This window comes from Sander vitreus, chromosome 17 (genome assembly GCF_031162955.1).
Source record: "Sander vitreus isolate 19-12246 chromosome 17, sanVit1, whole genome shotgun sequence".
In the NCBI taxonomy this organism is placed as follows: Eukaryota; Metazoa; Chordata; class Actinopteri; order Perciformes; family Percidae; genus Sander; species Sander vitreus.
The window spans coordinates 9,270,996-9,296,803 of NC_135871.1; the positions used below are offsets into that span (position 1 = coordinate 9,270,996).

The 25,808-nt window shown below is 42.3% G+C and overlaps 3 protein-coding genes across 4 annotated transcripts; 2 read left to right on the top strand and 1 right to left on the bottom strand.

Moving 5' to 3' along the window:
* Window positions 1-671: 671 nt before the first annotated feature.
* csgalnact2 (chondroitin sulfate N-acetylgalactosaminyltransferase 2) lies at window positions 672-6,344 on the top strand. Its single transcript, XM_078272668.1, has 8 exons — window positions 672-797; window positions 2,932-3,782; window positions 3,874-4,090; window positions 4,254-4,355; window positions 4,457-4,635; window positions 4,754-4,848; window positions 5,484-5,565; window positions 5,662-6,344. Exons 2-8 carry the CDS (start codon window positions 3,131-3,133, stop codon window positions 5,952-5,954), a joined length of 1,620 nt encoding a protein of 539 aa, XP_078128794.1. The 5' UTR covers window positions 672-797; window positions 2,932-3,130; the 3' UTR covers window positions 5,955-6,344.
* Window positions 6,345-7,234: 890 nt separating this feature from the next.
* On the bottom strand, window positions 7,235-17,554 carry sec23ip (SEC23 interacting protein). 2 transcript variants are annotated; one of them, XM_078272664.1, is made up of 18 exons: window positions 17,288-17,554; window positions 16,047-16,561; window positions 15,670-15,880; window positions 15,353-15,546; window positions 15,076-15,165; window positions 14,870-14,990; window positions 13,953-14,042; window positions 13,727-13,868; window positions 12,749-12,957; window positions 12,228-12,325; window positions 11,824-11,991; window positions 11,177-11,272; window positions 10,905-11,081; window positions 10,647-10,802; window positions 10,161-10,263; window positions 9,038-9,220; window positions 8,791-8,953; window positions 7,235-7,697 (listed from the first exon to the last, which is right to left on the bottom strand). In XM_078272664.1, the coding sequence occupies exons 1-18, from the start codon at window positions 17,418-17,420 to the stop codon at window positions 7,616-7,618; spliced, it is 2,931 nt and encodes a 976-aa protein (XP_078128790.1). In that variant the 5' UTR covers window positions 17,421-17,554; the 3' UTR covers window positions 7,235-7,615. The 2 variants fall into 2 exon arrangements, with proteins under 2 accessions (XP_078128790.1, XP_078128792.1); XM_078272666.1 differs by having other exon boundaries at window positions 16,047-16,558; window positions 17,288-17,553.
* Window positions 17,555-17,908: 354 nt separating this feature from the next.
* mcmbp (minichromosome maintenance complex binding protein) lies at window positions 17,909-25,726 on the top strand. Its single transcript, XM_078272667.1, has 16 exons — window positions 17,909-18,097; window positions 19,506-19,597; window positions 19,729-19,869; window positions 20,014-20,055; window positions 20,147-20,236; window positions 20,373-20,505; window positions 20,988-21,133; window positions 21,320-21,417; window positions 21,497-21,669; window positions 22,886-23,009; window positions 23,135-23,252; window positions 23,382-23,547; window positions 23,686-23,819; window positions 24,416-24,580; window positions 24,779-24,867; window positions 25,178-25,726. Exons 1-16 carry the CDS (start codon window positions 18,037-18,039, stop codon window positions 25,302-25,304), a joined length of 1,899 nt encoding a protein of 632 aa, XP_078128793.1. The 5' UTR covers window positions 17,909-18,036; the 3' UTR covers window positions 25,305-25,726.
* The last annotated feature ends 82 nt before the right edge of the window (window positions 25,727-25,808 follow it).

Consider the following 25,808-nt stretch of genomic DNA (forward strand, 5'->3'; position numbering starts at 1 on the left):
CTCAGTTCTGAATTAGCTGGTTGACTCAAATGTGACTGAAACACTATATCGTTATATGTCAGAAAAGACAAAAAAAATAAATAGCTCTGTGACGGACTGTTGACCTGTCCATGGTGCCTCATTGATTTCGGCATAATTTGTGCTGGGATAGGCTCCAGACTCCTGCCACCCTTAATGTAAATGAATGAAGGAAATGGAAAATGACTAAAAATAGAACATCATGGGAAGATTTCCTGGTTTACTTTATGCATGATAACAGATCCCATGTTGGAACATTAAGCAAGTGATCTGTCTCCAGTTAGAGCCCACTTCAGTGTTAATTCAATTCAGAGTTGACAGATAGTGCATCATCACAGATAAGAGGTTTGTTTTACCAGTTAGGACAGAGAAATGCAAAACAGGGACAAAAAATCTATTAAATAATGTAGCTTCTGTTAAATGATTACATGGATATTGTAATTAATATTTACAAGAAACTTATTTTGTTAGTTCACACTGCATGCGTTAATAAAAACGTGGCATAAAAAGACAGTTCTTTAGCATTTTAAAATAACTATTAACAATAACGTTTTACTAATAATAAAAACGTTATTATTATGAACAAGGAACTTGAGCGTGTTTGATGACGACACTCGTTAGCAAAGTTCCCATTGGTTAGTTGTTGACCGGAAGTAAACTGTGACCCACTCTTTTCTCTTTGCTCCGTGGCATTTTGCAACACAGGCTGCCAGCTGCTGCTGGGTTTACACTAAACCCTCGGCTGTGAGTACAGGGGGAATGGACAAAGACGGAATTAGGTGAGTAGTTGTTTTTAAACTAGTATAACTGCTGAGCAGGCTCTCTAACAGGTTAACAGAAAATAACACGAACGCGTAGTGAACGTGAAGCTCTAAACACCGCTAAGCCAGCAACAGAACCGTGTCAATATCCGGTTTTGATTTTCAAAGTAAGTTCACACTATGTGTTTGGTATTACAATTTGGGACAGAAGGTGCTGAAATGTGGACAAACACTTTAATAGAGCAGCGTGCTGACTGTAGCTACAACACAACTTATATTCCACAATGTTACAGTACAGCACCTTTGTTGCCATTGCCAAAATATGTGCAAGGCCCAATTTGAATGCAAAACTTCAATTGATTAAAACTCACTGATGAACTGTTAAAACATAGTAATCAGATCACAACATCTTAATGACTTGTTGAGAAATATTAGGTAGAATGTTTCGTTTTGTAAACACAACCCACTTTAAGTTTAAGTAGCGTAAATCTTTAGTAACAATTAAGTGTATGTTGATTGAGCAGATCTTACCAGTGGTGTTGTCTATTGTATAGTAGTGGGTATACTGTACTGTGTGTGTGTGTGTGTGTGTGTGTGTGTGTGTGTGTGTGTATATATATATATATATATATAGGCCAGAATCTGCCTTTGAGGAAGCAGTGGCATATCATAGTGGGGGGTCTGGGTGTTTTGAGCGTCAGCAACTTCATTTTTGTTGCATTTGGATATGCTTTAATGCACCAATTTACGGTGGAAATACCTTTTATTTAGCCTATGCGAAGAAAAAGAACACAGATGACAATTCAAAATATATCAAAAATATAATAGAAAGTATGTTGTCGCGTGTCATTGGGCATTTTTAAATGGGTATATGGACATCCTGGAGCTTTCTTAGTGGGTATACTGCGTATACCTGCGTATCACGTAGACTACACCACTGGATCTTACCAGTGATATGTTTGGCTTTAAGCTCAATGTTTAATGTCATTGACATAACAACGCAGAAATCCTCCGGAAGAAGTTCAGTATGGACGTGACATTCCATGTGCTTTGTTTCTCTCATTAATTGAATTCAACTGAACACTCCAGTGTCTGTCTCTGGAAGGACGACTGTACTTTGGGGCACATATCTTGCAAAAAATATGACTTCCTTTTTAGAGTTGTGAATGAGGTCTGTTAAATTCTGCATAAAAATAGCCCAACAAGCAATTCTCACTGTACAGTGTTTGTTATTGGTTCCTTTTTTTTGACTGGTTAAAACCTCTATCATCTTTTCTTTCAAGCTACAAAGAAATGGTTAGATTTTTTTTTTTTCAAATATTAGAGGAGTGGTTTCCAGCTTCAGTCCTTTGGACTCAGATCCCTGCTGGTTTTCATTATAGCCGTCTTGAACCTAATTTACACCTGTGAGGCCCTGTGAAGACCACGAGTGTCAGGATAGAAAAACAACATGACTTTGTGTGCTGAGTGCTGGAGCTGTAAAAGTTTGTCTGTGTGACCTTCAAGAAACAATTGTGCGTGGTATGTGGTGGATAAGATGAGGTGCAAAGAATCCACAAGGCTAGATACTAAGACTTGAGAGTGGCTGGCCTTGTATGAGATTCCTTCACACATCAGGGGGGAAAAAAACCTTGAATACTTAGGCTGTTTTATATATTTTGTTTCCATGTTGGATCCTTTTATTCCACAAGGGGCCTCTTGGCATCTACAGTTGAGTGTCGTGCTCTTATTTTGAAAAGGAAGCGATTAAACCGGAAGTCTGTGTTAAGTAGCTTGCTGTTGAGCTCGCCCACCAGTTTTCCTCTGTGCTGTTGTTCAGCTGAGAGCTAAACCGTGTACTAGCTCTCCAGGTGTAGCTAATTCCTCCTGTTCATTCAGGTTTAAATAATGACATCTTTAGAGTGTAAAATCTTAAAATAAGTTGGACACATTGAAGACGTTGTTACAGAAAAAAATGTTTTATTCATTGACTGAATGAAATTGTTACTGGCAGGCTGGTTCATTTCTAAGCTCGCTTGAATGGTAATACATTGTTGTATTATCACGTGTTATACTGTTTATTTAAAAGTATTTACAAGTGGCTCCCTGTATAGTAAGTAAGATTTGTTGTCTTATTGTGGATTTCTGTGATTTTTTTTTTTTTTTTACCTAGGTGATTATCTCATGGATGTACACAGGACAGATGTAAGAAGATACTGATAGGTTGGAGCCAGGAAACAGGACCTTCCCAGTAAAATGACATAAAGGCCCTTCCAAACCTCTACGATGGTGTGCAGAAGCACATTGTAGGTAATGTGATCAGAGGGGAAAGGGAATGCAGACTTGCCAGCTATAGCTTGTATGTGAGCGTAATGCCCAGGCGGGGGTTGCCGCTCCAGGGCCGGGTCCGCTGGCTCTTTCTGGGCTTGTTCCTGCTGCTGGTGCTGCTGCTGTTTGCATACCTGCTGGAGTGCACCCCTCCAGCAGACGTCAGCCTGGTGCTGCCCGGCCTAGCAGGGGAGATCTACGGGAAGGAGTACTACCAGGCCCTGCTGCAGGAACAGGAGGAGCGCCACCTAAACCGCGCTGCCAGTCTCAAGCGCCAGATTGCCCAGCTCAAGCAGGAGCTGCAGGAAATGGGTGAGAAGCTAAAGGTCCTGCAGGACAAGAAGGAGCTCCCTGGGGTGCAGGGCCTGGCCGAGACTAAAGACCAAGAGCCGGGAGATCTGCTGGAGTACCTGCACTCCCAGATCGACAAGGCTGAGGTCAACACGGGGGCACGCCTCCCCAGCGAGTATGCCCTGGTGCCCTTCGAGAGTTTCACCTCATCCAAGGTATACCAGCTGGAGATGGGGCTGACGCGGCACCCAGAGGAGAAACCTGTCCGCAAAGACCGCAGGGACGAGCTGGTGGAGGTCGTGGAGGCTGCGCTGGACATCATCAACAACCCTGATGAGGAGGACGGCGTGGAGGAAGACATGCCCATGCAGAGACAAACCTACACAGAGGGTCACTTTACGGAAGGTAAGATCTACACCACCCGACATCGGACTGACGAATGATCACTGTAACTGATGTGTTGTCTCAGTATAGCATTGTTTTTCATATTTCACAGGACTGTACAGGACCGAGCGAGACAAAGGGACACTTTACGAACTCTTCTTCGCCAAAGAGGATTCCAGCAGCTTCCGCCATGTCACGCTCTTCAGACCTTTTGGTCCCTTAATGAAAGTCAGGAGCACATCTGTAGAAACATCAGCAATGATTATTAACATCATTGTGCCGCTGGCGGGCAGAATAGAAACTTTCTCACAGTTCTTGCACAACTTCAGGTGAGAATGAATCAGAAACAGTCTCTGTCTGTTAGACATAATCCAGCATGTTCACTTCAAATTTGCATATAGTAGACACAATGGCCCAGTTTTAATCATTGTTGTGCAATCAAGTACAACCTGTTCTTGTAATAAATAAAAAAAAAAAATCATATGTTTTTAGGGAGGTGTGCATACAGCAGGACAGACGAATACATCTCACGGTGGTGTATTTTGGGCCGGAAGGCCTACAGGAGGTGAAATCATCTTTGGAAAAAATGTCAAGGTTTGTCCTTTGACTGAGAAATGGCTTTTGATATGCTCGCGTTAGTTTCGGGGTACTACTGTGTTGTGGAAATTGAAATCTACCACATTTGTTGTTTTCAGCGAGGAGAGCTTCTCCAATTACACTCTGATCCCAGTGGACGAGGAGTTTTCCCGAGGTCGGGGTCTGGATATCGGAGCCCACGCCTGGAAGAAAGGCGACGTCTTAATGTTTTTTTGTGATGTCGACATCCATTTCACACTCGAGTTCCTTAACACCTGTCGTCTCCACGCCGCTCCCAGTAGGTTTGCATATTATTGCTGAGAATCATTTTGTCATTTGTCGTTTTGAGCTTTATTTGCAGGTAGACTTGTCACTAAATACACCATATAAGTCATACTTGACTCTTTGTTTTGTAGATAAGAAAGTCTTCTATCCAGTGGTGTTCAGTCTGTACAATCCCGCCATAGTCTATGGAAATTTGGAGCTGGCTCCACCTACTGAACTCCAACTGGTAAGGACCTCACATTTATCTCTAAGTAGTATTTGTAGAAAGATGATTTAAATCTACGTTATTTAAAGATCCCCTCCACACATTTTTTGAGACCTAAAAAAACAGTCTTGGAATGATAACTTGCATGTAACATGGATTGTCCACAAAAGAAGTTCAACTACCTTTTTTTTAGAAGTTCTTAAAACTGTATCTACTTCTTACCCAAATTGAAAAATCCACAATATCTGAATATGCAAATACTGTTCATAGCAAACGTTTAACTACTGGATGCAATATGTTTCATTCGCACCACATGTGCACTGGAGGTTTAGGTTTCCACATCACACTTGAGTAAGTTGCACACTGAACCGTGATTGGCTTCCAAGCTAGTTGGGATGTCATGAAATCATCTTGTACGTTCACATCTTGAACTCTGATTAAAGGTGAACCCAGAGAAACGTTCCTCCCCCTGCAGATGGTTGTGAAAACAGCCTTCTAGTGTCAAACTCTGCACAGTGAAGCTCAAACATTCGAGAGAAGTGAACAATAAGCAAAACACATTTTTGAGTGGAAAAGAACCTTACACGAGTAATTTTAGTTTAATGAATACAGGGGTGTTCCCCTGTTTATTGTAATAAATGTCTTTTATCAAATAGATTCACAAAAAAGATGCTGGATTCTGGAGAGATTTTGGCTTTGGGATGACGTGTCAGTATCGTTCTGATTTCCTAAATATCGGTAAGCACTGATCACTTCATGTGATTTCATATTTAATGTACTCAAACAGCTGCTAATGTTGACCAACTGACTTGCAAATGGATTTTACTCCTCCAGGTGGGTTTGATCTTGAAGTCAAAGGCTGGGGCGTGGAAGACGTCCACTTGTACAGGAAGTATCTGAGGAGCGAAGTGATAGTGATTCGGACGCCAGTGTCCGGTCTCTTCCACCTGTGGCACGAGAAGCAGTGTGCAGACGAGCTGACGCCGGAGCAGTACCGCATGTGCATCCAGTCCAAAGCCATGAACGAGGCCTCCCACTCTCACCTGGGCATGCTGGTTTTCCGTGACGAGATCGAGGCTCACCTCCGCAAGCAGGCCTTCAAGACTCAGAGCAAAACCGAGGACTGAGCAAGCCTCTACATATACCCATCACCATTCCAACGTTAAGACTGCGAGGTGCTGACTTATTATCGCACTACAGCAAAAGACACGTTTACATGGATCTTTCTGCATTTCACTGCACAGCTGTAGACAAATGAATGTACAAAAACAAACATTGATTGATGTGAAATTTCACAACATGGTACAACAGCAGTATAAAACACAGATAAACAATCATATATGTTACGTATCGGAATCAATTCAGTAAGCATGCCGCTATTTGGAAAACCTAACTTGTCATTAAGCCATCCTACCTGCTTCAATAACACACAGCACATGACATGAGCAACCCGTTTATACTCCATTTATACCTTCTCTTCTGCTTAACTACATTTCACTGCTCAATGTGACCATAGCCATGTGCCAATGTGATTTTCTGCATCCCTAAAAAATACCAAACGAGCAAATGCAAGCAGCTGTTGATGCGTAGAGGGGCCTTTTAACAAAAAGAAATCAGTTAACTAAAAGCTAACCAGTCCAACTATTTATTTACTATCGACAAAAGGAAATATAAGAAGGTGCACTTTGTTAAAATGGAGGTTAAAAAATGCAAGTTGACAGCACAAAAACCAAGACCGTTCTGTTAGTATTATATTTATCGGTTGTTACAGACTGGCAACGTGGTTTAAAAAAAAAAAGGGAATTTTTTTTGTGTTTAATGTGACAATCAGTCACTATCTTCCTTTGCTGATGACAGCTTCCAAGTGATCAGTTTAACAGAGAAGCATGTTAAATAGTTAAGAGCCAGGAGCATGCAGTGCTATATATTAGGTCTATGTGGACCAGTGTTATTGTCTAAAAACATTCTATTACATTATTAAGATTTGTCATTTCTGCCCAGTGAGAATGACTCACATTATGATTCCTAATACTGAACTGAGTTTGAATGTTACAGCCCACGCTTGTAAATATTTTTCTAATATTTCTTAGTTTTACACTTGTGAGTTGAATACTTTTGTCGTACGTGCCTACACGCTAAACGTGACATGAAATGTTTTTTTTTTTTTTTTTATTCCATCTCATAATGAGAGGATGCGACAGTTGAACAGCTCAGTCACAGAGGTCAGAGGTGTGATGTCACAGTACCGCTGTCAGAACGAAGCAGGTTATTCTTGCATCTCATCCTGTAATAATTTTTTATTCAATGTCTTTGCTAATATTACAGCTTTTTGTAGATAGTCTTACAGTGTCCTCGCCCTGCCAGAGAAATGTTACATTCAAGAATTTACAACAATTCAAACAGAAAGAACCCATGCAAGGAAATGATTTATTTTGAAATTTTGGCTTTTAAATAAAACTTACAGAAGGCTGCATTAACTGCTGCTAAGTCAGTCATTTCTGATGTTAGCATTTGTTTGTTATTTATGATACATAGAGTAAACTTAGTTATATAATTTATACTATAAAAATGTAATATCAAACATGTCAAGTGTCTTTGAATCTACAAGCTCATTTGTATGTTTCTTAATTTAAGACAAATGGCATAATACAATTGTATTATTCATCTGTATACAATAAACTACATGAATAGAAAAAGAATCAAATCAAATCAAAATTCACGAAAACTGACGTAAAATAAACCAAATGGGAAAGTTTCAGGCTTATTTTCATCTCCGATACTTCATTTATCAATGTGCTAGATGTTCTGGATGGATCCCCATGGTCCTGTAGATCTCTTTCAGAATAAGCAGAGCTGTGTCTTCAGATTGCCTACAAAACAACACAAGTGTTAATATAAAAGGGTTTACCTACATCTTCAACGGGTCACTCACAGTGTTTGAGCTACAGGCCTGGAGGACATGTCACAGTAGGAAAAGCACGTGTTAATAAGCCAGGCTTATAGCCGCTTTCCGACCGGAGGGATTTTTGCAGTTCCTAGAACCCTTTTTTTTTTTCTCGTGTTCTGACTGGACCAATTTGGTGATTATTAAGTTCCTCTGGCCACAGTTCCTGTAACTCTTTCAGCTCCTACTTCAGGGCAGGGTCTTTTCCCTTTACCGCATAGTGGTGGTTAGATGGCTGTGTTATAATAACAAAAGGTCAGTTCCTATGGCCACTTGGCCAGTGTGAATGCAAATGGAAAAACCAGGTTTTGGGGGTGAGTAGTTAGTAGAACTGTTTAGAAGTGGACTGTTCCTATAACTACGTTCCTGTAACTACTTGGTCGGAAAGAGGCTGATGGCTGAATTCTATTTAGCTGCTTCGGTTTCAGGGCCCTGGTATAGGCCTTTTTCATATAGTGGAGTGGAAGTTATAGTAGGGAAAGCACAGATAAACAATAGCTCTGTGCCACTCAAGTGTCTGATTAAGTCGTGTGTGCGACAGTGAGCCAGCATTCACAATACCAGGACCCTGAAACCAAAGCAAATAATAATTATTTAGCACATTTTAGCCACAAGGCAATTCAAAGCGGTTTACATAAAACTTTTAAAAACGTATAAAAAGTAATTAAAGAGAATAGAAAATAAACCAAGATAAACTAGAATAGAATAAGACAAAATACAATGATAAATGTTACAGTGCAGATAAATAGAATTTTATATTTATAATAGAATTTCATCATTCATTTGATTATTCAAACCTGTGTTTTTCCTACTGTGACAAACACCCCACTCAGTGTTGAGAGAAATGGAAGCTGGAACCATAAGTTATGTTATCCGATTCATTTTCTATTGATCAACTAATTGATTAATGGACTAATTGTGTCAGCTCTTGTTGCAATTGCAAATTGGTGGAGGGACTGAATGGCCAGCTTCATAGTGAACATGTGAACGTGCGGTGGATGAAATGGAGTTCTCTGTACCAGTAGCAGAGATGACTCTGGAGGGCAAACAGGTACTCGTTGAAACTCTCGATGGGCTTCTCCTGCAGGACGTAGTCGATGCGATTTCCTCCGTTCAGCATCCCGACCTTCACCTGAGGCTCCTCCTCTTTTGGTGGCTCAGGGCTCTCTGGCAGCTTATGCTCTGTGAGGAACCAGAATGGAGTTAGAAATGCCTCACAAGAAAGAACTAATTTCATTGAGGAGTCAAAAAATCGGAGACGCTAACCCTCGTGCTCTTGCTTCTCCTGTTCTTCGATCTGATTGGCTACCATGGCCAGCTCAGCCTGAAGAAGGGCAGACGAGGTGTGAGCGCGAGCGAAATCGTTGAGCGTCTGCCAGGCGCTCCTCAGGGAGCTGATAAACCCGTGCTTCAGGTCAGAGCCCATCCTGGTAAGACTCTCCTTCAGCTCTGAAACACAAAGAGATCCGTTAATCAATCTGCACGAAAACACTTCACATGATTGATACAAGTTGTTTTAATTAGACCTATTGGCATTCCAATTCATATCAACAGAGAAAAATAAACAAACCTATTTATTTTAAAGGTGCTCTAAGCGATGTTGGGTGACGTCACTTCTTGTTGACGTTCAAAGCATTGTCAAACAAAACGGAGGCTAGCTCGCCCCTCCCTCCCCCTCATCCCGTCCCCTCCCCCTCCCTTCCGCGCACTAACCCCCCTACCCCCACCCCCAAATCCTTCTTGTCAGTTATTGGCTGGAACACTGTTTGTTATGTTTGGTGGTGCAGGTTGGCGCAGTTTTTTTTTGTTGCCGTTTGTGGAGCCTGGGCTGTCTACAGAGACTGTTTTTTTTTACGGTGTGTTCAGGGGACAAGCAGCTAGCAGATAGTGAGGAGATGTTTGCTGTATGTGACAAAAAATGTTGTAGCCTAAGAAAAACACATGACATCGCGTAGGGCACCTTTTAATTGACCAATTAATTCTATTTCTAAATTAAAAGAAATCAAGACCAATTGTCCACATCGTCCTCTTAGCTACTATTTCATTTTGATCTTCAGCTCACACTTTTCTGCAAAAGCAAGAGAAAATTACTGTCCAGTCTGTTTTTAAATTTTATTTTTCCATAGCACGTTTAATGTAAGAATAGAGACTTTTTTTTTTCCCACCACACAAATCATAGCACTCCACCCATAAGGGGACAGAGAAGTCTGAACTGAGGACCCCATCATGCAGTCACACTAAAACAACTCAGTTTAGGGTCTTATGAAGACATGGAACTGTGCCAGGACGTATGACATACTTCAGTTTGCTTTATAGCAACAGTAAAACACCAGCAGTGGTCTAGTTAGCTGGCAGAAATGTACGAGAAAATAATGAGCGAGTACCGTACCAAGATGAAGCCTCTTCCTCCCTTTGTGATGCGGGATCAAGACAGGCTTAAAGTCCATGTCTGGTATTATCATGGGCTCAATCCTGTATGCCACTGGGTCCAACTGGAAGAAAACGAGTCATTAATGAAGCCATCAGATAGTAATGCATAAAGTGACTTAGCTTCATTGCTTTCATCCCATTTTGATTATACATTTAGCCTCTTAGTTTGTATTTTTTAATACTAATGTGTGGGCAAGTAGGGTTAAAGGGAAATGACTATGTTTCTGTGACAATATAAAAGATGTAACACTAATGTGAAAAAGACTAATTTTAGGAATTATAGCGGATGCCTTTGCACACTAATAATATGTACAGACTTGCAATTAAAAACAATAAAAGCGTGCTACAACTCAAGTAGGCAAATAACAGAGCATAACTTGAGCATCTGTAGCTTAATTAGCAGTAATTCCTTCAGGGTATATACAGGTTTGGAAGAGCTGCATACCGGATGGTAAATATTAAAGAATCGCTTGCACGTGGGCAGCTGGTACATCTCGTCAATCTTTTCCAGTCCTCGGACCGTCAGGAACATGCCGATTGGAGAACCCAACGCAAAGAAGTTCATCGGCTCAAAGTCCAGAGCGTGGTAGACCACTGACACCTGCAGAACAAAACGTTAAGAAAGTCATTATTAAAAGGTCAAGTCAAAATTCAGAATCAGCTTTAACACTGTCCCTCATTGTGTTTACAAGTCACATTTTACCTGTCCAGTGCCAACTTCAAAGTAATTGTAGTCGACGTGGATGGAGACGGAGTTGCCCACTGGGAGCTTCTTCACAGAGGGATCAGGAGGAGCTGCAGCTGCTGGTGGGGGCGCTGCAACCTGACAGTCCTCTGCTTTCTTCTCCTGGGCGGCCTGTTGTGCAGCCTGTTGTGCAGTCTGCGCACATGAATCCAAGACAGAGACACAAAGAGTGTGTTGAGCATCACCATTGATTTGCAAAGTCTCACAGGTGCTCAGGAGACTAAACGTACCTGCTTATTCACTCTCTCTTTGACAAACTTGCTGATTTTTTTCCGGGGACCCAGAGGGATTCCCATCTCTTTCAGGTCCTCGATTGTGCACATGAGCTGAAAGAGCAGAGTGGGAAAGGGACAACGTGAAACAGCCACCACCATCTTGTAAAAAATTATGATGATGTGAAATATGACATCAAAAGCCAGAGCTCAGCATTTAAAATGTCCCTCCATGACCTTAAAGCTATAGTGAGTAGTTTCTGTCGCCCCCATGAGGAATTCTAATTAATGACAGCACCACTGTTGTTGCATCCACATGATACAGCCCCCACCCCTCCTCCACACAGTTGCAAGTAGCCAAGGAGGAGGATTAAAAAACATGATGGACTCTTCAGCAGAGGTAATTATCTTCACTCCAGTTTCTGTGCACGAAAGTCACCGGATGACACCATGTTCTAAACATAGCCATGCTGAGAAATACAAAGAGTGTTTTGTGAAGCAATGGATGGAATGTAACAGACGTTCATTATTATCAAAAAAAGTTAGGCACTAAAGCTTTAACCACATCTATTTCTCACACTTTACATACCCTTCTGTAATACTTCTGTCTTATTTAAGGTAACGCTTTTAACATTATAACAAGCAAAGGAGGCTTTTATTCTTACAAAAGATTCTATGTCAATCTTCTCCTCATCAAAGGTACTCTTGTACTCAGACAAGCCCAGATGTTCCAGCATGGCAGAAAGATCTTCAAACTCCTCCCCATCTTCTTTAGGCTCCTCTTCCACAGCTGGAGGGGGGGCGGCATTATTTCCCTGTGTATTCCCTGCCACCTGATGTGAGGGGCACAATTAATTTACAATTAATATATTGCAACATTATTTCGAAATTATCCATTATGCACACACAGCCAGAACTAAAAACATGTATGATCAATTACTACATGCATCACCTTCACTGGGGAAATCAATACACTGTGTTTTAGTTGCAAAATCTGATGTTTTTCAACTGATTAGCAGGATAATAGATGGACATGTTGCCATATATGTTCAATTAACTGGTGTATGACCTGTTTGGTCTGTCCATTAGCAGCGGGTATGATTGGCATGGCCAGTGCAGGAGAGCCATTCTTCTGATTTGACAACAGGTCAAAGAGAATCAGGGAACCTGCAAGTACAACGAAGAGACACAATCTAGGTTTAAAACAAAAAGAAAAGAACAAAGCCCCCACTCCCTATCGCACATTCTGTCAACCTGAACAACCTGGAACTTATCTGCACATGGTCTGGGAGTGTGAACAGGTGCATGAGTTTTGGAATAAAACAACATCAATAACATCTGATGTGATAGGATGTTGAATTCCTACTGACCCGATTGTTTTGTTACTTAATGACGACTCTAAATTACACCTGCTTGGGAGACAGAAGAAAATTTGGCTAGCCGGCTCAACCGCAACCAAGAAAATGATAGCTCAACGCTGTTGTTCTTGTTCAATTGTATTTGTCTGTTCTGTATGTTCAAAATACAAGAAAAAAAGAAGAAAAGAACAAAGCCAGTGGCGTAGAAGCAAATAATCAACTGGTCTATTACCTAAGCTGTGTCCGGCCACTGATGTGCCTCCTCTGTAGTCTGGGTTCCTCGTCATGAACAGGGCATAAAGTCTGTTGATCTCGTTGGCAACTGTGTCCATGATGGTCTGGCAGTAAGTGGGACTGTTGTAGAAAAGCACATCTAACAAAGTCTCGTTTGTAAAGTGACGTAAACGTCCAGTGCTGGGCAACGTAATCTTCTTGATCCTCCTACAAAGAGAAATTAGAAATTAAGCTAAAAAAAGTCTCTTAAAAAGATAAGTCAGGTGATATTCTAGGTTTTTCTTATTGTTAACAAATCCCACTAAAAATTACCAGAATTAATAAGTATTCTTTGTGTGGGCAAAGTGTAATTTATTTTATACCTCTGTGCCATACAGCTCCAGTGTTGTCCAAAAACTATTAACACACATCAATGAGCCACTGTTGCTCTGGGTGACATGTTCGAACACACACACACACACACACACACACACACACACACACAGTAGTTTGAGTCAAACCACAAACACTGTCCTGCTGCTGCGTCACAAGAGCACCAGATAAGTATTAATCCGCAGCTGAAAATAGTCCCAGCAAATACACACACATTTTCTGTTTCTGTAGTGTTGGCGAAAAATTACAGTGGCCAGAAATTACTGAGTCTTTTTTTAAAACTGAAACTATAGATTTGTGTATTTAAAGATGTACATGTTTAATGGAAATAAATGCAATTGGGGCTGAGTGCCACAGACAGAGGGTAGGAAAGTCAGAGTATTGAGAGACATACACATGCATTGTTGGGTTTGGTCTTTTTATAGCATTTGTTGACTAAAAAAAAAATTTCAACATAATAAGTCCAGTCTGTACAATTATTGGATAACTGACTTTGGATGCCTCCGTGCATACACTGACATTGCCACATTAGTAATTGACGTGTATTTGCAATGTTGAGTTTGACAAAAACTTCCACAGTCAGTGTCAACCTGCCTCTCCTCACCTGTCCACCCCTGTGGCATCTCCATGTAGAGCCGTGTGCCACTGGACAGGGAGGAACTCCACTCTGCTGATGGTTTGCTCATCCAGCGACTTCTTAAAGTGACTGTGCAGCAGCTTCAGTGACACACTGCGGAAGTCGTCCACTGAAAGCACAAGGGTTTGTGCAGTTCATTTCATAAATCGTGGAGGGTAAACCAATACTGGCAAAGCGGCTTGATGGTACTCACCACACTCAACCATGCTCCTAAACCTCAGGTCACACACAGGACCGATTCCATGAACCATGAACACCAGATGATCCACCTGTGGGAGCTCACCTGGAAAAGATGCACAGGATGGAAATGTTGAATTACACTTTACTTGCTGATCTACTAAGTATATTATTGTCCTGTTCACGTCTCAACATGCACCTAAAATCTGAACTCTGCTAAATTTAGTTCAGGTATTAAAATGCATCTGACAGTTAAATCTGATTTAACTGTCCCTCATAAAACCGATTGATGGCTGGCATTTCCTCTAATGTCTTTTGAAATGCCTCATCTCACTTTACAGTGTGCTGACAATCTATTTTTCAAAGAATACTTGTAGAAAAGCTTTCTCTTTGGATCAATGAGCTTATAGTTTATTGCCATTTACATAAGGGGTCTAAATGACATAGAACAAATTGAGTTTTATGTTTTCTTTCCATAAGTGCCTAGCCTGGTTGACACCAGACCCTTCTCAGTTGTAACTGAGAGTGGGTCTGGGCAAGCTTCATTCACAGCCCATTTCCAAAGGGGTGTCACCAACGGAGACTGTTCAAATGCCTCTGGACGCAACTGGATAGACCTTCAACCAATCAGACCAGCCGGGTGATGTAGAAGCGACAGCGGCATCAACGGGTTGCTGCGCTTCGGTGGCCGTCATGTTGAATGTAAACAAAAAGCTGCTCGCCGACGCTGCACTATCATCGTGTAAAGCCCGCCTCAACGGTTGTGATTGGTGCCTCGATTTGGAAAAATTGGAAATGGGCTTGAATGGGCTCTTGGCCAGACTGACTTGCAGAGCTAATCTCAAATTTGCCGGAAGTTCGTCAAGGTTTTCCCAGGCTAGCAAGTGCCTACACTTCGATTAAATTAACTTTGGTACAGAGGAACTTGACTACCATCCGGCACTTCATCATGGTCATCATCAATCCCTCTCTTCACCACTCTGGGCCTCGTCTGCCCGTCCGAAGTTGTGCCCCACTCATCCGGCATGGAGGAGGCCTGAAACTGCACAATCACCTATGGATGCAAACAGAACTCATCAGATCAAACTAACAGTTTTAATCAAGTTCAACACTTAACACTAATCAGACAAGGGGTTTACCTTTGGATTGTGCATGACAATGGTCTCTCCTGATGGGAACTCTAGTCTACGGTGCCACTGGTTGGTAGACACGGCTTTCTTATATTCTGCCTGAAGTTAAAGACATACTGTATAAGTATATACAGTGATTTACAATACAAAAATTGCACACTAGAGTTGATGAAACTAGATATGGATGAAAAGTAGATGTTTGACTGGAAGTGGCAATGTAACAAAAAAGATGCAAGACTTTTTATCAACACATCTGTTTCTGATCAAATGTAGTAGTGAGACAAACCTCCAGCTTGTCGCTAAACTCCTCAGAGTAAGGAATAAAGCGACTATCCGTATCCCCTTTGTAGAACCAAGTGCAGCGCCGGACCTCCGTAGGCTCCTCTTCCCAGTACACTGCAGTCCGCATGCGGTCATAGAGCTGCACATCGTAACGCCCTCCATCTGTCCGTATGATCACATTTTCTGGGTCTGGTTGAACTGGAAGAACAAAAAGCCCACAACGACGTTAGAACAGATCACAGTTTAATTGAGCCGTGAGAGCACCAAGACTGCCAGGGCCAGATGTTTCGGATTTCTCTGGAGAGAAACGTGTCACCGCACCTGAGTTATATGTCTCCTCTAGCTGGAGGGAGTCAATGATACTGAAAGGAAGCCAGACACTCTTTGATTCCACTTGCTTGCAGTAGAACCAGTGAGGCTGAACAGGCTCATAGACATTGTAGTTGTATGGCATCATGGGACCAGCAGGAACTATCACTCCTCCAACAGTGGTGGCTGTAGGTGGAGGCGCTTGAATCTGTGTGGGAGGAGGCTAAAGAAAGAAGAAAAAAAACTTGATTATAACATCCTCTTTACTAATGATGATGGCTTTTTGGGGAATGGATCTGGTGCTCCTAACAGTCTGTTCATTAACTTAATGAGTTAATCAAGTACCTGACAAACTAATCCGATACAGTCACTGATTAGCTTATGTCTACCTTTGTGAATGTGGGTCCTCCTGACAGCGGGAATGTCTGTGGCGGAGAGCTGAAAGAGTATGGATTCTGCTGAGGTGTGTGTGTTTGTGCCAGCACCTCTGGCGCTGGAATATACGGACTGGCTCTGCTGCTGGTGGGGGTGTGTCGGTATGGGTTATGACTCTGTGGCTGCATCTGAGGAGGTGGTGAGGTCATTGTGGTGGGGGGAGGAGGAGTGTGACGCCCCATAGGGCTTTGGTAAACTGCATTGCCAAACGCTGGAGGAGCAGGGTTCATTTGTGAGCCTGGATGGGGTGGTGGAGCCATGCTGACACTGCTGGGAATAGAAACCGGGCCTGTGGTTGTCGGGGCTGCTGACAGAGCCGGCGGTGGGCATGGCGACTGGCCGATGGCTGCAAACGGGTCACTGCTGGTTACGGGGCTGGAGAAGTAGTTGAATGTAGAGGGGGCTGCACCATTCCCAGAGGTCTGACCTAGAAAGCTGTCTTCTTCTCCAACATCAGTGGAATCATCTACTAAATCAAAACAGCACATGTAGTGTATGTGTGATTCTGCAAGGGACATCCAAAACACTTGACACATTTAAGGTTTAATCTATTATATGCAGAAAATAGAGAAATATGGCCATCAAAATGTCCCAGAGCCCAAGGTGACATCTTCAAATGTCATGTTCTGTCCAACCAAAACCCAAATATATTTGACTTACAATAATATACAAGCAACTTCTCACATTAGATTAATTTAAATCAGTAATTCTAAACAGTATTTAAACAATGAATTGACTATCAACCAACCATTTCAGCCTTATATAATAGAGCATCAATACTCACTCACAATAAACACCTGACATTGAGGATGTGTGAAAGTGGAAACATCTTAGATACAACCCAGATCACAGCAAAAATACAGCTAATTTGGCATTACATACAGTAAATACTTTTAATTTGATAATTAACGCAGACAGAATGTGGCCAATTTAAAGACAGAACATGTTTTGATCATAATAGCTGCACATCCTCTTCATGTAACACCAGACAGGGAACAGTCTGACGTAAAACACATCACTATCAATTAGGCTAACCTCTCTGACAACCGACTGTCGCCTCACCACTTTCTGTTTCTCTGTCTTTTACACTAAATGACAGCTGACAGCAGCAAAGGAACTGGGTTAGCTAGCTAGCTTAGGCTGCTCACGACACCGCTAATGTTTAGACATTTCCCCAGTCTGCATTTCATCTCACCTCCTGACAACACCGCCGGACCAGTGGCCTGACTCACTGGCATGAAAGGCAGATTGAAGTTAAACTCCGGAGCGGCGCTGAACAGTAAATTTGCACTGGTGTTGGGAACATTATTATTCTTTCTATCTGCCATTTTCCCCTAGAATTACACGTAGCCACTATTGGCGCAGGCAGGCAGTAAACGCTCAGTTCTCCAAACAGCTTTTCCTGTCCTAACAGACTATACTGATCTCCAAAGCATATCTATGGATCAACATAAGACAAGACGGCATCACGCATGGTTTGTAGATCTGCTAAAGCCACGCAGGTCATTTGACTGCAGTTTGTTGGTTGTAGGAAAAAGAAACACTCTTTCTCACTACTGCCGCCTAAAGGCCAAATATATTACTTAGCGTTACACTGTCACATTGTATCTTTTCAAACGAGTTACATAGGAAAACGCTATTTTTAATGAACAGTCATTTTACATAAAAATCACATGCTTTTTCTCCTCACTAGACCACTATCCTCAAATCAAAACACCCATCTCGTTAAAGCCAGTCTATGGTTGAAGCACAGTTGTGTAATAGCTCCGTGCTCCGGTTCGTCCCTGTATACAAAACAAACGAACTACGCTCTTCGACTGGTGACGCAAATTTCCCGCCCTCACTTCTGCTTTTCCTGTGTGTGCCGAAAGTCAACCAAATAGTGTTTTCACAGAGATTTTACTTTGATATATTTTATATTCTTTAGACGTTTGTCAGTGGCTAATGATGCCTTCCACACATGACTGGATTAACAACCCTCTCGGTGTTGTTGAAAGGATGTTTGGTAAGAGACACACCGGAACTTCACTCCTTGACAACGTGAACCTAGCTAACGTTAGTTAGCTAGCGTTATATGGCTAACGTTAAGTACCATGCTAACTACCATGCTTATCACACGTACCTATGCTTTTCCTATCCTTCAAAAAAAAAAGTGAATAACTTAATAACATGCGGGTTGTAACTCCCAACGCTGCTTTGTTGCAGCTTGTACCTGCACTCTTTTTACTTTTAGTTCACGTTACGAAGAAGTGCTTGGTGTGCTGTTTTATCTGAAGAACTGTGTGCACGGATCCTTAAAGGTGTCTTAAAGTCGTTTAAAATGGGCTTAACTTGTCTGAAGGCACCGAATTGGTTTGGATATAGTTTGGTCTCATTTATGTCCTAAACGCTCAAGAAGTTGTGAAATGTGGTACTATTTCTTTGTCAAGATATAAATAATTTCCAGTCCAGCAGGTCTGGCAATGTGAGAGTAAAAATAGCTGTACCTGACACTGACCATTATTTCAATGACATAGTTCCGCCTTCAAAAGCAAACAGTCATTTTTGAAGTACTTGATAGATATGTTGTGTAAAAGTCATCAATATGAAGTATTGTCTCTCTTGTAATTAAAGCGGACAATACTAATATGCATTTTTATAACAGTACACGGTCAAGTTGTATATATCAAATTTATAGTTTAATTCTCTTGCTAATTTGACAGACGTAGGCAGAAAAATCACAAAAAATGCAATTTTCACATACAAAAATGCAGCTATATTATGCATCTCAAGTAAATGTCTCTTTGATGTTCTTCACCACAATTACACACTAGATTGTCACAAAGTAAGCATGAAATAAACAAAAAACAATCTTTTATCCAATTTCTGGGATTCTCAAAGCCAATGTTTTCTGTTATTATAATGAATTTGTTTCTGCACTAAATCAGGGGTCTTCAACTTTTCTTTTTTTAAACCAAGAACTCCTTAACTGAAAGAGAGACAGAGCATGGACCCCCTACATATATTGTATAAGATGAAGTTGCAAATTAAACTGGGCCTACAATAAAGTGTAGGGCGGCGCAAGGCCTTTACATTTTTAGTTCATAGAATACTAAACTATTAAAATAAGAATTGCTGGCATGATTTTATAAGTCATCTTTAAATGTCACTCTTTATGTAGCACAGTGAATCCTTAGGATATACTGTATCTGACTACCTTACCTATAGGCCAGTAAGCCTATCATTAGTGGGGATTTATATTTGCTAATAATATGTTGAGACACATTAATTAAAAAAAATAAAAAATGAACTATACTTTGGTGCCCCCCCCCCCCCCCCTCTGCAGTGACTCTGAGGACCCCCTTGGGGTCCCGGACACCGTGTTGAAGATCTCTGCTTTAAATGATAAACAACATTATGCTCTTGTATTTTAGCTGCTTCCCAGAACAGTCCAAACTCTGGATGGGAGGCGAAAGCAGTTGAGTTCTTTAAAGATCACCTGAAAGAGAAGGATGCTCATACCTGGGTAATGCAACTCTCTGATCCTTTCAGCATGCTAATTCCACACAGGTCATGTAAAAGACGCCTGTAAACGTCAATGTCCCGGCTTGTTTCAGCACTTTGTAAATGACAACCACCTTTTTTATTTCCGTGCAGGTCCCGTCTTTGAACGATGTCCCTCTGCATTACCTGAAGCCCAACAGCCTGGTGAAGTTCCGTTGCTTGATCCAGGACATGTTCGATCCAGAGTTCTACATGGGAGTGTATGAGGCTGTTGATCCATCTACAAAGGCTAAAGTAAGCGCTTCCTTGTCCTCTCCTGTGCAGCTATTCGTGTAAGCACAGCCCTCTCATATGTCCAGTCAGTGCATGTTTTTTGCATTGATAATGTGTTCGATGTCCTCACAATACCATCTTATTTTACTGTCTGACTATCCTCAGGTGTTGCGATGTGGGAAGTACAAAGACGTGACAGAATGTGGGGTACGTTCTCTTCCGCTAAATCACTCGAGAGATCCTTAAATACCTTAATTCAGCTTCAGCTTTGCTAACAGCGACCCATGTTTACTTCCAGGTGGATTTTGACTCCAGAAACACTGTGACGGCAGAGAGACAGACTTTCTACTGTGTGCCAATCCCTGGAGAAAATCCCTGGGTGAAAGAGATATCCTCATCTTGTCTAGATTTTGTGTGGAAATGCTCCTCAAACAGGACTGTGTCATGTATTCTTTGCTGCACCCCAACTTGTGTTGAAGTGTTTTTGAATACTGCTCCCTAGTTTTCCCTTAATTCTGTTGCACAGCTATGCCGGCTCCAGCCAAGCAAGAGTGGTTCCTTCCACCTCGTATGCACCGACTAGACAGAAACGAAGCTACGAGGAAGACGACGACATGGACGACATGGACACGCAGATGCAGAGGGAGCCGCATACTGGTATGAGCTGCAGTTTAAGTGAATATTGAGCAGAATGCAAACTGACGCACTGACCATTCAGTGTTTGACTACTCTCAAAGTGTTTTTATAGACCAGAGTCTTACATTTTGTCTTGTTCCCAAGAAGATATTTTGCATGGATGTAAAGTCACGTTGGAAGGTGAAGGTAGTGTTTTACTGCAAGAAGTGACTTTCTCATTTTTCTGCTGCATCATGTGTACTCATCATCTCACCTACTCTACGTATAACCTACAGGTGAATGCAACATTATGTTGGAGTTGCCATTAGGCACTCTGGAAAATGTAGGAAACTGCTAACTGTAGCAGGTGTACAGGCAGGTTGACAGATAGTATGTTAATTATATAGTTATAGATGTTAATTATTACACACCTGAAATGTATTTGACATCATAGCTTATCTAACAATAAAAGTATATAGAGTGGATTTTTGCCGTAAATGCAGACTGCCCCCCCATCGCTGCAGGTCCTCAAAGTCCCACGGAACAGCACGGCAATGGTGACTGTAAGCGTCGGGAGACGGAAGCTCCTTCCAGCCAGACGGCACCTGCCTCCCATCTCGACCTCAACTTCCCCCTACCAGGAGAGAAAGGCCCCTCCTGCCTGGTCAAGGTGTGCTATGTCTTTAACAGAGGGTTTTTGGTACCCTTTTCTCTTACCGCCTCATTTTCATTGCCTGGTGGGTGATTTATTTCTCGTCAAACGTATGTTCCAAGAAGGGATTTCAGACAGAGACGATACCGCCAGTATTGGCAGACATTCCGAGTACAGAAGCTAAAAGGTGCGTGTTGTTGGCAGGTATACGAGGACTGGGACGGCTTCAAACTCAACGACACACTAGAGGTCTTTGGGATCCTCTCCGTCAGCCCTGCTCTCAGTGCTCTGGCCGACAAGAAGTAAGACACCGAATTGAGTTTAATTTCCCTCCGGTGGTGATCCGCGTGCTTGTTGCTCATTGTCGGCATGTCCACACAGAGACGCCTCCTCGTCCCTCCTGGACCCTACAGAGTGCATGGAGACGGCAGAGGAGCAGCGAGTGCACAGCCCGCCGGCCTCGCTCGTTCCTCGCCTCCACGTGCTCTGCGCCAAGCCACTGCCACACAACAACCCCCTGCTGCCCTCCGCCACCTTGGAGGACAACAGTGCCTGTAAGGACAAATAGTAGAGGTTTCTTTTTTACAAAGCCTGCTGCAAATTACCATCAGGGGCACAAGATTATGCATCACCACCATTTGTACACGGATGTAAATGTGTGTTCATCTGATTTGCATAACATGCTGCCAAATGAGACATGATGGTGGGTTGTTTTGACTCGTGTCACTTTTGGAACTTCAAGTGCGTATTCATCCCACAAGAAGACGACTGTACGCATAACTATGAGTTAAATAGCCAAACGTTGTCAGCTTAGCACACAGATCAATGTTTAAATTTGTCGTGAAAAACCAATGTGCGCGATTTTTGGTAAATCTTAAAACTCCTTTGACTAGAAAATTCCTGTAAACAAAAGAGAAAATACAGTCTATAACAGGCCTATATAATACATATTATCAGCGGTGACTCTGCACAACTCAGTGCAGTCTTTTTGTGAACACGGACAAACACAATTTGACTTTTGAGCTCCTAGAAAAGGGATGCACATCCTTACAAAATATCCCGACTAGTGTTTCTTTCTTGAGCTTACATCTGTAAAATGAATCCAGCAGCACTGCAAAAAGTTGAAAAATGTCTATAAATCTATACATTGAGCTCTGCGCCTTGTCATGCTGTATTACACGGTGTATAGATGTTAAACTATGCTATGTGCTATGATGATAATACTATTATTTGTACACAATTTGGGTTCAGCTCTTTATATATAAAAATACAGAGATGTTGAGTTTAGTGCTGAGACGATGTGTCAGCTAATCAACTAAATCTGTCAAGATAAAAATTAATCATTTAAAAAAAAAATGTGACAAATGCAACACCTTTGGACTGTTGGTCAAATACAACAGAAGGAACTTTTGATTGGTGTCGTAGACTTTTCTGGATGAAATTATTAATCGACTAATGGAATCAAACAATCAATAGACAATTTACCTTTTTGTTAGTGTTATCTGTGTGTCACAATGAATATTTTTTTAAAACCGTGTTTTAGAAGAAGAAATGGGCAATAACACATTAGTTACAGTCACATTATCGGGCACACTCCAGCTGTGTGGGGAAGCAGAAAAAAGGGGCCATTATGTCAAAGTTCATCTGTCTTGTAAAGCTGTCCAAAAACAGGAATAATGCAGCAAATGTTTTCCACTGTAACGCTTCAAAAGCACACATGCCTGTAGTCGCCATAGGGACTTGTATTAACTCTTTGTCCTTCCTCCTCAGTTTTATCTTCCACCCTGAGCGAGATGGCCTCTGTCAGGGCAGAGCTGCTCACATTCTTGACTCCCATTCTTCTGGGGGATGCCCTGGCTGCTGAGTACCTCATTCTGCACCTCATTTCTAACGTGTACGTTCAGTTCAATCTGTAATGTTTAAGCGGGCACCTTCCTGTCTTTGTTTTGTGGCTTCGTGCTAAAGCCAAAGGAGCTTTTTTTTTTTTTCTTCTCACAGTGTGGTTGATTTTCTTTGTAGGTACTCCAGACGGGATGTTCTCCCACTGGGCAAGTTCACCTTAAACCTGAGTGGCTGTCCTACGGTTGCCTCGTACACTGAACGCTTCTACCAGATCATCCAGCAGCTCGTGCCCTCTGTGAGTGAACTTTGAACTGTCACTCCAAGCAGCTGCCAGTACTGCTAGGTTTATCATTCCATTTATTTTATGGCTGAAATGAAAGACACTAATACTAGTTTTTTTTTTTTTTTTTTCCCCCACCTGCAGTCGTACTATCTAGGCATGAGCCTCCAGAATATGAACCAGATGCGGTTTGTGCCAAAGAAGGACTACTCGGCCAACCGGCTAGTGAGTGGAGCCCTGCAGCTGGCCAGAAACACTTCCCTCTTCCTGGATGAAACCCAGCTGGAGCAGGGACAGCTGGACACAGCAGGTGAGGCGTCTAAAAAATCACGATGGGACGACACTGAGAGGACAAATGCTACAGTTAATGCCCTCCCTGCAGGCTGTAGACACTGTTAGTATGATTTCACTGAGCTAACACTAACCAAGTTGTGCGTGTGTTGTGTAGGTGTGCGTAACGTCACGGCCCTGGGGAACCTGATCACTTGGCAGAAGGTTGATTATGACTTTAACTACCACCAGATGGAATTCCCCTGCAATATTAACGTGCTCATCGCGTCAGAGGGCCGCTCGCTGCTGCCGGTGAGCACAAAGATCCCCAAAACCCCTCCCAACATGGCCAGGGAGGGGTTTGGTTTCCTTCAGCCTCTCATGAGACGAGCCGCGTCTGATGCTGAAGGTTGTTTCCAGCCAGTGTCACGCTGCCATTGGCCGGCGGCTTTAGCTCAGGTCTCACTCTGGTGCAAACAGCCCGAGGAATGTGCTGTGTGCTATTCCTGTGTATTGGTCTAATGGGTTGCCATGGCGGCAGCTGTGTGCCATAGGAACAATCCTGGAAGAGGCGTCAGGCTCGGCCATCCACAGTATTAGTCCTGCAGTGAAGGGCAGCGCGCTGTAAACAACTCCCGGGGTTGATTAGAAGTCAGAAGTGCATGGCTCTGTTTACTTTGAACAACTATCGGCTGCTCAAGTGCTTCACGGTCAGCTCGCCAAGGCTTTGCTCCTGCCTCCTGGCGGGCTATTAAGTTTTGAGAACATGCCAAACTAGGCGTGCACACAGCAGGCAGAGCCTACTTTTGCATAGCAACACCTGTGAAAAACAAACTAGAGATGCATTTAGCTTTTGTGCAAAGTTCTTCCCTGGCACAGTGTTTATTTCTTTCTCTGTAACTCCACAGTCAGACTGCCAGATACACCTACACTCTCAGATCACCCCACCCCACATGGAGGAGTATCTCGGCAGCATCCACATGCATCCGCAGGCTTCACAGCTGAACAAGTTCAGAATGTACCTGAGCGTGGCTCGGCTGCTCAACTACAGCATCTCTGATGAAGTGACAAAGGTGAGACACGCTGTCATCTTCAGCCTGAGAGGGGGGGAAAATGATGTCAAAATGACATCAGTATAATAACTTGGAACCTAGTTGCTTGCATGTCAGTTGTTCCTTCATGTATCTAGCAGGCCTGTGTGTGTCTTGTGTCTGTTAGCACATGTGTGCATTAGCGTCCTTTAATTGCTTTTCCTTCTCTGGTGTCCTCAGTCAGTTGAGGATGACTTTGTAGATATGAGGAAGGACGACCCCCAGAGCATATCTGCTGAGGATCTTCACAGGATGCTCGTTGTGGCGAGGTGGGCTGTGATTAAGTTTACATAAGCGCCTTTACTTGGCATTTCTTTTATCTAGTGAGAATAAAAACAACCGCCTGTAAAGCCTTCTCTAAAAGGCAAAGTGTTAAACAAACACAACACGCTATTATGACCAACATTTGAAATGCCAGATATGACATAAGCAGGGACAATCACTTCATAGGTCAACGCAATCCAAATAAAACGTTTACTTGCGGTTTGTCTTAAGGAGTGCCTGCACCAGGAAACGTGAAATGTTATCACATACTTGGATTATTAATGTCGGACGTGGCTGACTGACTCTTGTCCGCAGGTTGCTGTCTCTGAGCCTGGGACAGACCTCTCTGTCCAGAGACAGCTGGCTGAGAGCCAAACACATCGAGACTCTGCGGAGGAGCCGAATGGAGCAGCACACGTGTGTCAACGGCAACGAGCCATGATTACACAGACAAGATGGCTTTTGTTTTTCTTTTTGATACCCACAAAAATTGTAATAAAGATGCTTTTCATATGTCTTATAGTTTGTGTTAAATGTCTTTTACAATACCGAGTTGCAGATAAGATTTACATACATTATCACTTAATGGGATTGATGAGTTGTACAGACAGCAATGCTCAATGTGTATCACAGCTCATGTTTTGCCTTAGTTTCACAGCATTTGTGGTCCATGGCAGTGTTGCTGCAGACCAAGATTTATTTATCTGTTTTACCTCAAATAAAATGAGGTCTTGAGGATTATTTTTATAATGCAATTTCTTCTTGAGTCAATATACATTTAGCTAGATGTCAGCATATATTGATATGCTAGCGTGGAGACTTCTTGTAAATGGGTTTGACAATAAACATCATGCAACACTTGTATATATATTTTTTTATTCCAATGGAATATCTTTCTACACAGAAAGTGTACAGTGCACTTTGTTATCAAGTAACACACTCAAAG